Here is an 11,479-nt window from a genome sequence, read left to right on the forward strand (position 1 = left end):
AGCATTGCTCTAAGCACAACTTATAAGCGTCCTTGTTCTGGACACTATGGGGCTTTAAACAGTTACTGCCCCTAAAGTGCTTTTGTCCACGGTCCTGCCTCTGTCTTTGGAAAGGAATACAACGCATTCTACCTGCCATCATGCAGCAGGCCCTAGATTTTAGGGAACAAGAGGATGCTCAAAGAGGATGCTCTGTCATGATAATGACAGAGATTATAATGACACCAGCAAACAAAAGTGATGCTCACACAGAGGTGAATGGATACACACACAGGAGACTCCCTGAGTAGAAAACAAGACAACATATCCACTGCCCCAAGCTGTTATGCCACAAATCTGACCCCGACTCTAAGCTCACAGACATGATAGTATAGATCAACCGTCTACCACCTACCTGTGGGGAAGGACCAGTTTTCCTTTTGTATTTTCAATTTGTTGTCGGCTGACAATTTGCAAAATGCACAGATAGATAGTGTGCTTGAATGCTACGGTGATGTCAAATTATGTTAACAGTTTCTACATACTTTCTCTCACTGTTGGTATTTGCCTTAATTTTACCCAGCACCAAACGATTCACAAACTGGCCCCCATCTATGAAGCACACTTTGGTTAGCAGTGACGTAGTTAATTCCACAAACCATCCCAAATCTAGCATAATACGTGTTGCAAACAATTACAAGAAATGGAATTGTAAAGGTCCACTTACTTGCCGATGGTTGAAATCTGATCAGATCTTGCAAGTCAGTAGAAATCTGGAAAACATGGCTATAGAACTGCTGGACTGAATTCTTCAGGCCAGAGATGTCTCTGGAATGTGCCCGGAGCGTCCCGTTCATCTGCCTGACACAACTCCAGAGGCTGCTGACATGCTTGTTGAGCCCTTCCTTGATTTTCTGAAGACTTCCTGAGATGGAGTCCAGTTTGCTGCAGGTTTTCTCCATATGAGACACCCTGTCCTCCACCACGGAGACCCCCCTCTGGACCCCGTGTGTCTTCTCCTTACAAGTGTCCAGCTCGGCGAGGACCTGGCCCTGCAGCTGCTGCCACCTCCCCTCCAGCTGGTCGCAGCAATGCACGGAGGCGGCCGGGGGAGACGGGAGGGGCTCACCCCCCTTAGAAGACCCACGCCCTGCAGCCTTTTTACCTTCTCTACCACTGCTCAGCTCATTATGAAGATGACTCACGTGGTCTTCTGTGTGGTTTAGTTGAGAATAAAGAAAACGAAAATCCTGTTGAAGTCTTTGGATGCTACGCTCGGTTTCTTGAAACTTCCTATGCATTGTGTCATTTAGAGATTTCAAAAGGCTCAAAGTGTCACCTGCTGAGGGGTCGTCTCCGTTTCGCAAAGTATCTTCTCTCCCACGAGGCTCTCCCTGGAAGTTCTGTAGGCACATATCCTCCACCACTTGCACTTTGTCCTTCAGGTGGTTTAACTCCACCATGACCTGTTCATTCCCAGCCCCCGACCCACCAGGCAGGGCTGACGCTGGGGGAGCAAGTTCTGCCTCCGAGCCGTTGGCCATCGCCAGGAGAGCGCTCCCCAGCCGTTCCTCCAGAGACTGTATTTTCTGATCAAGAAGCTGCTTCAAGTCATTTACCTCCCCACTGATGGTGCCCCGGAGGGTTTCTTCAATGTAAAAGCAGTGTTCCTCCGCGTTCTTCTCTGTCACGTTGATCCTTGCATCCAGTTCATTCCACCTGGCATCAAAGTCCACATCCAGCTCTGGAACTACGAGGCGGTCAAACTCATTGTCTAGTCGTCCGTTCAGCATTCTGGTCGCTTCAGCAACTCTTTCAATTTTCTGGTCTAACATCTTGATCTGTTGCCCAAAGTCACCATTCTTGGCACCGTCACAGCAATTTGCCCTGGTTGAAGGGTCTTGGACCCGGGCTCGAAGGTCACTGATTTCTTTTCTCAGGTTGGTTTCCTTCTCTCCTATAAGCTCGATCACTCCCAGGTAGCTGCTCCCATAGTCATCACAGTGCTGCTGGAGACCAATTAGCTTATACTCACACGAGTTCTTCAGATCAGCCAGCTTCCTGTCCATTCCCTCCATGAGCTCCTCTCTCAGGGCATCAATCTGACTATCGACATACGCTTGGTAGAGCTCATTGGTCGTCATGGTGACCGTAGGGCCCTGGGCCGCCTCCTGGAGCTGTCTGAGCTGCCCTTCATAGCCCTTCACTTTCCCATCCAGCTCTTCCAGCTTGCTACTCTTGGTCTTCAGAGCATCCTTGACTTCAGCCAATTCAGACTTGATGTCCTTCATGCCAGATTCCTTATTGTTGAGGACACCAGGAAGCTGGACCGTTTCTGGTTCTCCACCAACAGCACTGTCAGGCACTGGCTGGGGGTGCAGGTTACTGAGCCATGATGCCAGCATTTTGCTGGCATCATCCTGAATGGAGTGTTTGAGGTTTTCATTCACTCCATCAATGGAAGACTGGAGATCAAGAACCGTCCTTGTGAGTCGGAGAACCTTCTCCTCAAGCACCTGGATTTTCTTTTCCTGAAGTTCTAAGGGCCCCTGTTTTGGATCTACGATCCGACTTAGTTCTGCTGCAGGAGTTGGTGACAAAGTCTTCTCAGGTTCTGAGACTCGGCTTGGTTCATTGTCTGTTACAAAGAAAGAGTTGGACATGACTTAACATTTTCTACCTTTCCCCAGTTTCTGCAAAGACAATAAACAGGGTATTCATGGGATTCACTTACAGCTCCCTTCTCACTGCAGGTAATTATTGTGCGAGAGTAGAAAAGACTATGGGCTTTAAGTAAAATAGACCTCCAGGGGCATTCTGGCTCTGCTGTTTACAGTCAGCCCTCGAACAGGTTAACTCACTTCTGTGAACTATAATCCCTTCATCTTTGAAGCAGAGGTACTATCTTCCCTCTTGGGCTGTTAAGAGGATATTTACATGGCACATAATAGATACTTAATGGCTTCTTTCACCCTGAAGGGAAATATTCTTTATTTGCCTTATCATATGAACACACATCATTCCCACATTAGTAACTGCACCCACACCCTGGTGGTTGACTGTATTCTGTAAAACCACAAGAACCCACTTGAGATCCACCCATTAGCAGTTGGGTGGTATGATATCACACGAGCAACAAGTTATCCTCCAAGCAACCCCTAAATATCTGCTTACTTTTAATAGCATCCTCGTGCTAAAAGACTCTCATAGACATTGTTCAGTGCTGTCATGCAGCTGGGGAAACTAACAGCAAACGAGAGATAAAGCAACAGAGTCTACTGGCATCTCCCAACAACAGAGCTACATGGCCCTAAGTAGTGAGAGTCACTAAGTCAAAGAATACAAACATTTAATTTTTTTTTGGCCAAGCCTCGCGTGGCTTGCTGGATCCTAGTTCCGAGACCAGGGATCCAACCCATGCCCCGTGCAGTGGAAGCACAGAGTCCTAACCACTGGACCGCCAAGGAATTCCCCAAACATTCAATTTTTGATAATCCTACTTTAAGAAATGTACCCTGCAAGGAAACAGTCCAAAAGAAAAAAATTATTATAAAATTGTGATGAGTCATAAAATGAAAATAAACTAATGTACAGAGAGAGAGAGATAAATTAAACAAAAAGCAGGTTATCAGAATCTGAGGCACTGGACTTCCCTGGTGGTGCAGCGGTTAAGAATCTGCCTGCCAATGCAGGGAACACAGGTTCGAGCCCTGGTCTGGGAAGATCCCACACTCCATGGAGCAACTAAGCCCGTGTACCACAACTACTGAGCCTGTGCTCCAGAGCCTGTGAGCCACAACTGCTGAGCCCGTGTGCCACAACTACTGAAGCTCACGTGCCTAGTGCCCGTGCTCTGCAACAAGAGAAGCCACTGCAATGAGAAGCCCGCGCACTGCAACAAAGAGTAGCCCCCGCTCACCACAACTAGAGAAAGCCCTCACGCAGCAACGAAGACCCAACGCAGCCAAAAATAAATAAATAAATTTATTTTTTTAAAAAATCTGAGGCACTAGGAAAATAAGCAGCAAACCATGCCCTTGAACACAGAATACAAGGAATACTAGAATACCATCGACAAGCCTACAGACGATACTGAGACCTATTGTGTAAAGTGGAAGAAGTCACACACAACATAGATTACAATGAAATAAAATGTATTAATGTACACTGACAAACACTGGAAGTAAATTTAGAATGTTGTCGATATTTGAGCTTAATGTTCATTGTTTTTTCCTCCTCTAAACTTTTACAGACAGTCATATCAACAGTTATTATTCATTAAAATCAACATAGTATTAAAACCAAGACTGGAATTCAGATGTCTACATTCCCAAGGAGAAAACTAGAAAGAACACCTTGTTTTCCATACTGAAAAATGTATTCTATCTCAGGACACCAGAAATAAAATTCATTGAATCACATACAAATGAAATGCTGTTCTGAGCAAAGGAAATTTTTTTCAAAGGGCCGGAGAAGCGGGGGAGGATCAGCATGTAAGCAGATGTCTTTTTCATATACTACTGGTGACTATAAGAACTGCTACAACTTTCTGGAAGGATAATTTGGCAAATGTATCAAAATACTCAGAATCCTTTTGACTCTGCAATTACACTTCTAGAAATTTATTCTAGTAAATAATAAGAATGAATCCAAAAATTTAACAGGAAAAAATACTTATTCAAATACTATCTATAATAATGAAAAATTGCAAACAGTCTAAGTGACCAACGGTACAGGATTATGTCCAAACAATCACACTCTATGAAGCCATGAGATGATATTGTAGTATATTTAATGACATGGATGTTTTTTCATTAAGTTAAAAAATAAGTTCCGGGCTTCCCTGGTGGCGCAGTGGTTGAGAGTCCGCCTGCCGATGCAGGGGACACGGGTTTGTGCCCCGGTCCGGGAGGATCCCACATGCCGCGGAGCGGCTGGGCCTGTGAGCCATGGCCGCTGAGCCTGCGCGTCCGGAGCCTGTGCTCCGCAACGGGAGAGGCCACAGCAGTGAGAGGCCTGCGTACAGCAAAAAAAAAAAAAAAAGCTCCAAAAACAGTATGTTCATTATAATGATAGTGGATTAAGGATAAGCACTTCCTTTCATTCTCTTCTGAAATCCCACTAAAATGGCAAAAAAACAAAACAAGCAAAACAAACCCCAACCAAATCACATATAAAAAATTGGGAATCAGAATGGTTTTGGACTTTTTCACAGTGCATTGGAAACTAGAAGAAAAAAAAATTTTTAATTGAAGTACAGTTGATTTACAATGTTGTGTTAGTTTCAGGTGTACAGCAAAGTGATTCAGATATATATATATATATATATGTATATATATTCTTTTTCAGGTTCTTTTCCCACATAGGTTATTACAAAATATTGAGTATAGTTCCATGTGCTATACAGTAGGTCCTTGTTGTTTATCTATTTTATATATAGTAGTGTGTATATATTAATCCCAAATTCCCAATTTATCCCTCCCCCACAGTTTTCCTCTTTGGTAACCATAAGTTTGTTTTCTGTCTGTGTGTCTTTCTGTTTTTCAAATAAGTTCATTTGTATCATTTTTTTAGATTCCACATATGTGATATCATATGATATTTGTCTCTGTCTGACTTACTTCACTTAGTATGATAATCTATAGATCCATCCATGTTGCTGCAAATGGCATTATTTCATTCTTTTTATGGCTGAGTAATATTCCATTGTATATGTACACACACCACATCTTCTTTATCCATTCACCTGTCAGTGGACACTTAGGTTGCTTCCATGTCTTGGCTATTGTAAATAGTGCTGCAATGCACATTGGGGTGCATGTATCTTTTCAAATTATAGTTTTATCTGGATATATGCCCCAAAGTGTGATCGCTGGATCATATGGTAGCTGTATTTTTAGTTTTTTAAGGAACCTCCATATTGTTCTTCATAGTGGCCGCACCAATTTACATTCCCACCAACAGTGTAGGAGCGTTCCTTTTTGGAAACTAGAAGAAAATTGAGTGATGCTTTCAAAATTCTAAAGGAAAATTATTTCCAACCTAGAATTCTGAAGCTGGAGTAAAAATATTTTCAGAATATCAAAAAGTTTATCTCCCATGCAATCCTCTCATGAAACTACTAGAAGATGTGCTCTACCAAAACAAGGGAATAAACTGAGAAAGAGCAAGCAGGGGGTACAGGAAGCAGGGAATGGATGGGAGAGAAGTCAGTTAAGGTCACAAGGTGGCGGCAGCTGTGAACAAGGACAAGCAGATGACCAGTCCAGGTAGGGCAGGTGAGAAGGCTCTAGGAGAGATTTCTTCAAGGAGCTGAAACCGATGTGTCTGAACATAATGCGGGGACATGTAGATAACCAGTGGAGAGTCTGGGTTGAAATAGGGATAAAAATATAGAAAACCAAGCAAAGGAAAACATACTTATTAACTCTAGAGAAATCCAAAAACAGTGTAGGAAAGGCAGCATATTCATAGTACACTACAGAGCTCAGCTGTAAACATTATATAACTACTTCAATGTAACCAATAAATACTGAACAGATAAAAACACAGTATAACTGAATGGAAAGGATGGCAGTCTAGGAGCCCCATGTTAGATGAAAGGGACTTAAATCCTCACCTTCCATAATGAGAAGTCAAGGGGTGTGGAGGTAAATTTCAAAAGACCATCTAAAAAGTTTAAAGTAATGCTAACTTCAGCAGCACATTTACTAAAAGTGGAACGATACAAAGAAGATTAGCAATGGTCCCTGCACAAGGATGACAGGTAAATTTGTGAAGCATTCCATATTTTTAAGCAACCTAAGTGTCCATCGATAGATGAATGGATAAAGAAGATGTGGTATATATACACAATGGGATATTGCTCAGCCATAAAAAAGAATGAAACAATGCCATTTGCAACAATATGGGTGGATCTGAAGGGCTTTATGCTTAGAGAAATAAAAGTCAGACAAAGAAAGACAAATACTCTGTGTTATCATTTACATGTGGAATCTAAAAAATAAAACAAATAGATGTATATAACAAAACAGAAACAAACTCACAGATACAGAGAACAAACTGGTAGTTACCAGTGGGGAGAAGGAAGGGGGGAGGGGCAAGACAGAGGTAGAGGATTAAGAGGTAAAAACTATGTAAAAAATAAATAAGAGGGCTTCCCTGGTGGCACAGTGGTTAAGAGTCTGCCTGCCAGTGCAGGGGACACGGGTTCGTGCCCTGGTCCAGGAAGATCCCACATGCCGCGGAGCGGCTGGGCCCGTGAGCCATGGCTGCTGAGCCTGCGCGTCCGGAGCCTGTGCTCCGCAACGGGAGAGGCCACAACAGCGAGATGCCCGCGTACCGCAAAAAAAAAAAAAAAAAAAAAAGAGTTTAATTACCCCTGAGAAGGGATACAACAGTGTAGGAAAGGCAGCATATTCTGAGAAGGGAAAGTGGGAGAGAAAGGGAATCAGTGCTTTTCCTAATAGTCCTTATAAAGCTACTGAACTCATTAAACTACATGTATGTTTAAACTTTTATAAAATAAAAAGTAAAACTAAACAAAACAGAAATAAACTGTCCACTATGATCCAACACGCCCCCTCACTACTTGTCTAGTGTCTACCTTCCATGAGGTCAGGGACTGTGTCTGCCTTGATTTTCTCTTTTCCTAAGAACCTAGTATAGAGCCTGCAGATATAGAAGCTCAATAAATATTTGTGGGATGAATGAATGAATTTTTCTTTAACAAAATATATGCACAGAAGTAGAAAAGAGAATAGTGTTCTATAGTAAAATGTTAACAGTAGTTGTCATTTGGTGGTGAGATTATGTGTACTTAAATATTTTTCCTATAAACATTCTGTAATAGATATGCATTACTTTTATAATAAAAATTATTTTAAAATCTGTTTTACGGACAATATTGGGAAACACCACTAGTTTCAAAACCGAAAACACAGAATTTCCCTGATGGCACAGTGGTCAAGAATCCACCTGCCAATTCAGGGGACACAGGCTCAAGCCCTGGTCCGGGAAGATCCCACATGCTGCGGAGCAACTAAGCCCGTGCACCACAGCTACTGAGCCTGTGCTCTAGAGCCCGCGAGCCCAACTACTGAGCCTGCGGGCCACAACTACTGAAGCCCATGCGCGTAGAGCCCGTGCTCCGCAACAAGAGAAGCCACCACAGTGAGAAGCCCGCGCCCCGCGATGAAGAGTAGCCCCCGCTCGCCACAGCTAGAGAAAGCCCGCGCACAGCAACAGAGACCCAATGCAGACAAAAAAAAAAAACCAAAACAAACTGAAAACACCTCATGGGAAAATATAATCATTTAAAGACGAGTTAAACATTTAACTCATAAGAAAATCTAGGTTTTTCTCACTGAACTTTAAAAAAGAAGAAAGATAAAGTGATGTAGAATAAAATGTTAAAATATTTTTATCCATAAAAGTCAGTTTCTTAATGTTACACTTAAAAGCCAAGGTGAAAATTATCATTGCTTTCTAAGCTATTCATTGAGTTTGTGCTACTTCACTTAAAAAAAAAATCAAAAGCAAATTTAAGAACAGCCTCATTGGACACTTCTAACTTGGGGCTTAGCTTTGCAAATATCTCACCCCAAACAGAATGAGAATGATTCTATTTACCCTTTTTTTTTTGAAAAAGAAACAATTTTAGTTTCTTCAAATTCAGGTTTATGGGAGCTTGTACATGAAAAGTAAAGTAAAAACAACCCAAGCATCATTACCTCGTTACATTTGACTCTCTTCTGTCTGTGCCTCAGGCCACACAAGGCTGAGACCAGCAGCATCTCTCACTCTAAGGCCTTGGCTTTCACAACCAGTTGGCCCTAACAAAGCAATTTACTTTTTAAAAGTCTGTCTTCCGATTGCTACTGCTTCTGCAAATAAATTTGTGTGCCATGTGTCTACTGCAGGCACATATGTGTGTTTTGGGAAGACCTTGGAAAGCTCCACACTGTAACTCATAAATCCTGTAGTTTGAAGGAGCAGTGGCGGCCTGCAAAGCAGAGCACAAGTCAGAAGTTACCTGTGGCTTTCTTCACGCTGTTTCTCGGCCGAGCGGGTGTGGGGTGGGGAGTCTTCACGGGGTCTCTGGGACCTTCTTGGCAGTCTCCTCCCCTGAAGCCAGGGCAGCACCTCCATTCCAGCTGTGTCACCGTCTTGTACCTGGTGACATATCTGGGTCTGACATTCACACGATAACTGCCGAAGAAAAAGGTGGCATCTCTCTTTACTGGCTGCTGTTGCAAACACCCCTGCCCCCCCTGGCTGAACCCGAATGAAGACGCTCCAGGTCACTGCTCTCTCCAGGCTGACCCAGCGGGGATCACTGGTCTCCTCTAGTCCAGCCCTGCCCCCCTCCTTCCTCCAGCTCTTGCATCCACCTGCCCCCAGCTCCCCTCCCACTAAAGGCTGGAGAAACAGACAACTCAGAAAAACCTGGCCCATGAATCTCATTGGATGTGAACATTGTTCACAAACTGGGCTTTTATTTCACCGACAAACTTATACAATTTTCTGCTTTGTGGAGGTTGTTCCAAGGTAAGTCAGGGCCATTTGGTTTGTGTTTTAGAGAAACACCCCGGGTGCCCTCGCCTCCCATGGCCGCCTGTATATTCATCTCGACACCCTCTTTCCCAACACCAGCAAAGGGAACAGCGAGCCTCTGGAGACCCACCTCATGCTATTTGTGTTCAGATCCTTTTAAAAAGATGCCCCAGTCCACACGGCTAATGACAGAAATAAGGAAGCAGAATTGGAACCATTCAAAAATCCCGTTTACGGTGCACTTATGTATCGCATAGAGACCCTGGCAACAAGCTGGAAAGTCCTATAGACCCAGGGCTGGACCTCAGCCCAGAACAGACAGCGACAATCTAGAGCCCCTGGGTGCTCAGAGGGACCAACCAGGAGCTCACCCCCCAGGGGCTCTCCCTGCTCACAGCACAGAGGCAAGCCGGCTCCTGGTTCAGCCCGGCTTCTCTTTCTGACTGGGAACGACAGCTCTCTTGAACCCCGTCACTTTCTCTTCATTTCCAACACCAGTACGAGCAGCTAGCCCCCTTTTGCGACTGATTCCCAGAAAGAAATGGGCTTTGCATCACGTCCTCGGGGTTGCTGTGTGCTGCTTAGGGGGGCATCGGGGGGCCTGGTGCCAGCCTAGTGACTCCATCAGGCCCCGGCCTTGTGGCAGGTAGAATTCAAAGTTACATTCCTGAGAAAATTACAAATGGCTAAATGTAATGGACTTCTGGCATCCTCCCTGAGGGTCCAAACCATGACACCCAAAACCTCACATGCCAGGAACTACCTCATGTGCCAGGACAGGCAAGGCAACCCTTCGGAATTCCAGGAGGGCCCGCCGACAGCACTGCCCCAGCGGGAGTGTCCCAACACCTCACTGACCCGTCTCACCTGGTCTTGTAGGGCAGTGGTTCTCAACCTTGGCCGTGTTTTAGAATTACCAGGGACCTGTGAAAAACTACCCGTGCCTGGGTTCCACCCTCAGAGGCTCTGATTTAATTGGTCTGCAGTGCAGCCTGGGTGTGCAGATTTTGAGACGCTTGGGTGGGAGGCTTTTTAAGGAAAACTGATGAGAAAGCCCAATAAGTAAAACAGAAAAGAAGGGCTGCTCAAGGGGTCAGGGGCAAAGCAGGTGCAAGACCTCCCTTCCCGGTTCTTCATTCTCTCATTCCCTCCACGTCCCCCATCAAGGCCCCACTATATACATTATTCCTTTTTCACAAATGAGAAAACAGAGGCTCGTAGAGGTTAAGTGACTTCTCCCAGTTCCAATGATCAGGAAGGGCCAGGACTGGACTTTAAAGCTGTGTGCTCGCCTGTACCCTGCAGGGCCCTCCTAGCACACAGAAGCAGCCAGTCTCGCTGGCAACTGCCTTCAATTTGAAGCAACCACACCCACCCAGACATGCTCCAAAAGGGCCCACAAGCTGGGTAAGAAGGCAGCCTGAGCACTTAATTTGGTCCAGGTCCACACTAGCCCTCAGCCCCCTAGCACCCCACCTACCAAAAGCATCCTCTGTGTGGTCCAAGAAACTACAGGAAAAGAAAGAAAAATTCCACTTCATTGTTTTGCAGGCTCAAGCACAGCATAATGCTGGAAAAATGTGTAATCTCAGAAAAACTTGGTTCCTCTGAGCATTTAGGATTGAATGGGAAAATGTGTCTGCTCTGGGGTTTTCTCCGTGAGCCGGGAGATGACAGCCCTCATTAAACCCTTCTGGCCGCGGCTGAGCCGGGCCGAGCGGCCCAAACCCCGCAGCTTCGATGCCAAGGGACGAGGAAAGACCCCCCGACCCCACCCGGGGAACTGAGCCCCTCACCGCCCAGCTGAGCGCAAGAAAGTTCTTGCTTTTCCAGCACACTCCATTCTTTTCGCTGAAGGCAGTGATGATTTCGGAGCTAGCGCATAACTTAGGAAAGCTCCCTGGAGCACCCTCCTTCCTCTCCGCCCACCCCCACCCCTCCCCCT

At 45.0% G+C, this 11,479-nt stretch overlaps 1 protein-coding gene and 1 non-coding gene across 2 annotated transcripts in view; one reads left to right on the top strand and one right to left on the bottom strand.

Annotated features, from left to right (window-relative positions):
- EMILIN2 (elastin microfibril interfacer 2) overlaps positions 1 to 11,479 on the bottom strand; it is a 52,083-nt gene that overhangs the window by 19,085 nt on the left and 21,519 nt on the right. The window contains exons 3-4 of the mRNA XM_024120884.3: positions 9,014 to 9,189; positions 707 to 2,617 (exon numbers count right to left, since the gene is read on the bottom strand). Of these exons, the coding sequence (XP_023976652.1) occupies positions 707 to 2,617; positions 9,014 to 9,189 (2,087 nt within the window). The remainder of the gene's footprint in view (positions 1 to 706; positions 2,618 to 9,013; positions 9,190 to 11,479) is intronic.
- Positions 6,666 to 6,773, top strand: LOC112064132 (U6 spliceosomal RNA). The gene has a single exon (XR_002891385.1). It is a non-coding gene; the product is annotated as a U6 spliceosomal RNA (small nuclear RNA).

This window comes from Physeter macrocephalus, chromosome 19 (genome assembly GCF_002837175.3).
Source record: "Physeter macrocephalus isolate SW-GA chromosome 19, ASM283717v5, whole genome shotgun sequence".
Lineage (NCBI taxonomy): Eukaryota > Metazoa > Chordata > Mammalia > Artiodactyla > Physeteridae > Physeter > Physeter macrocephalus.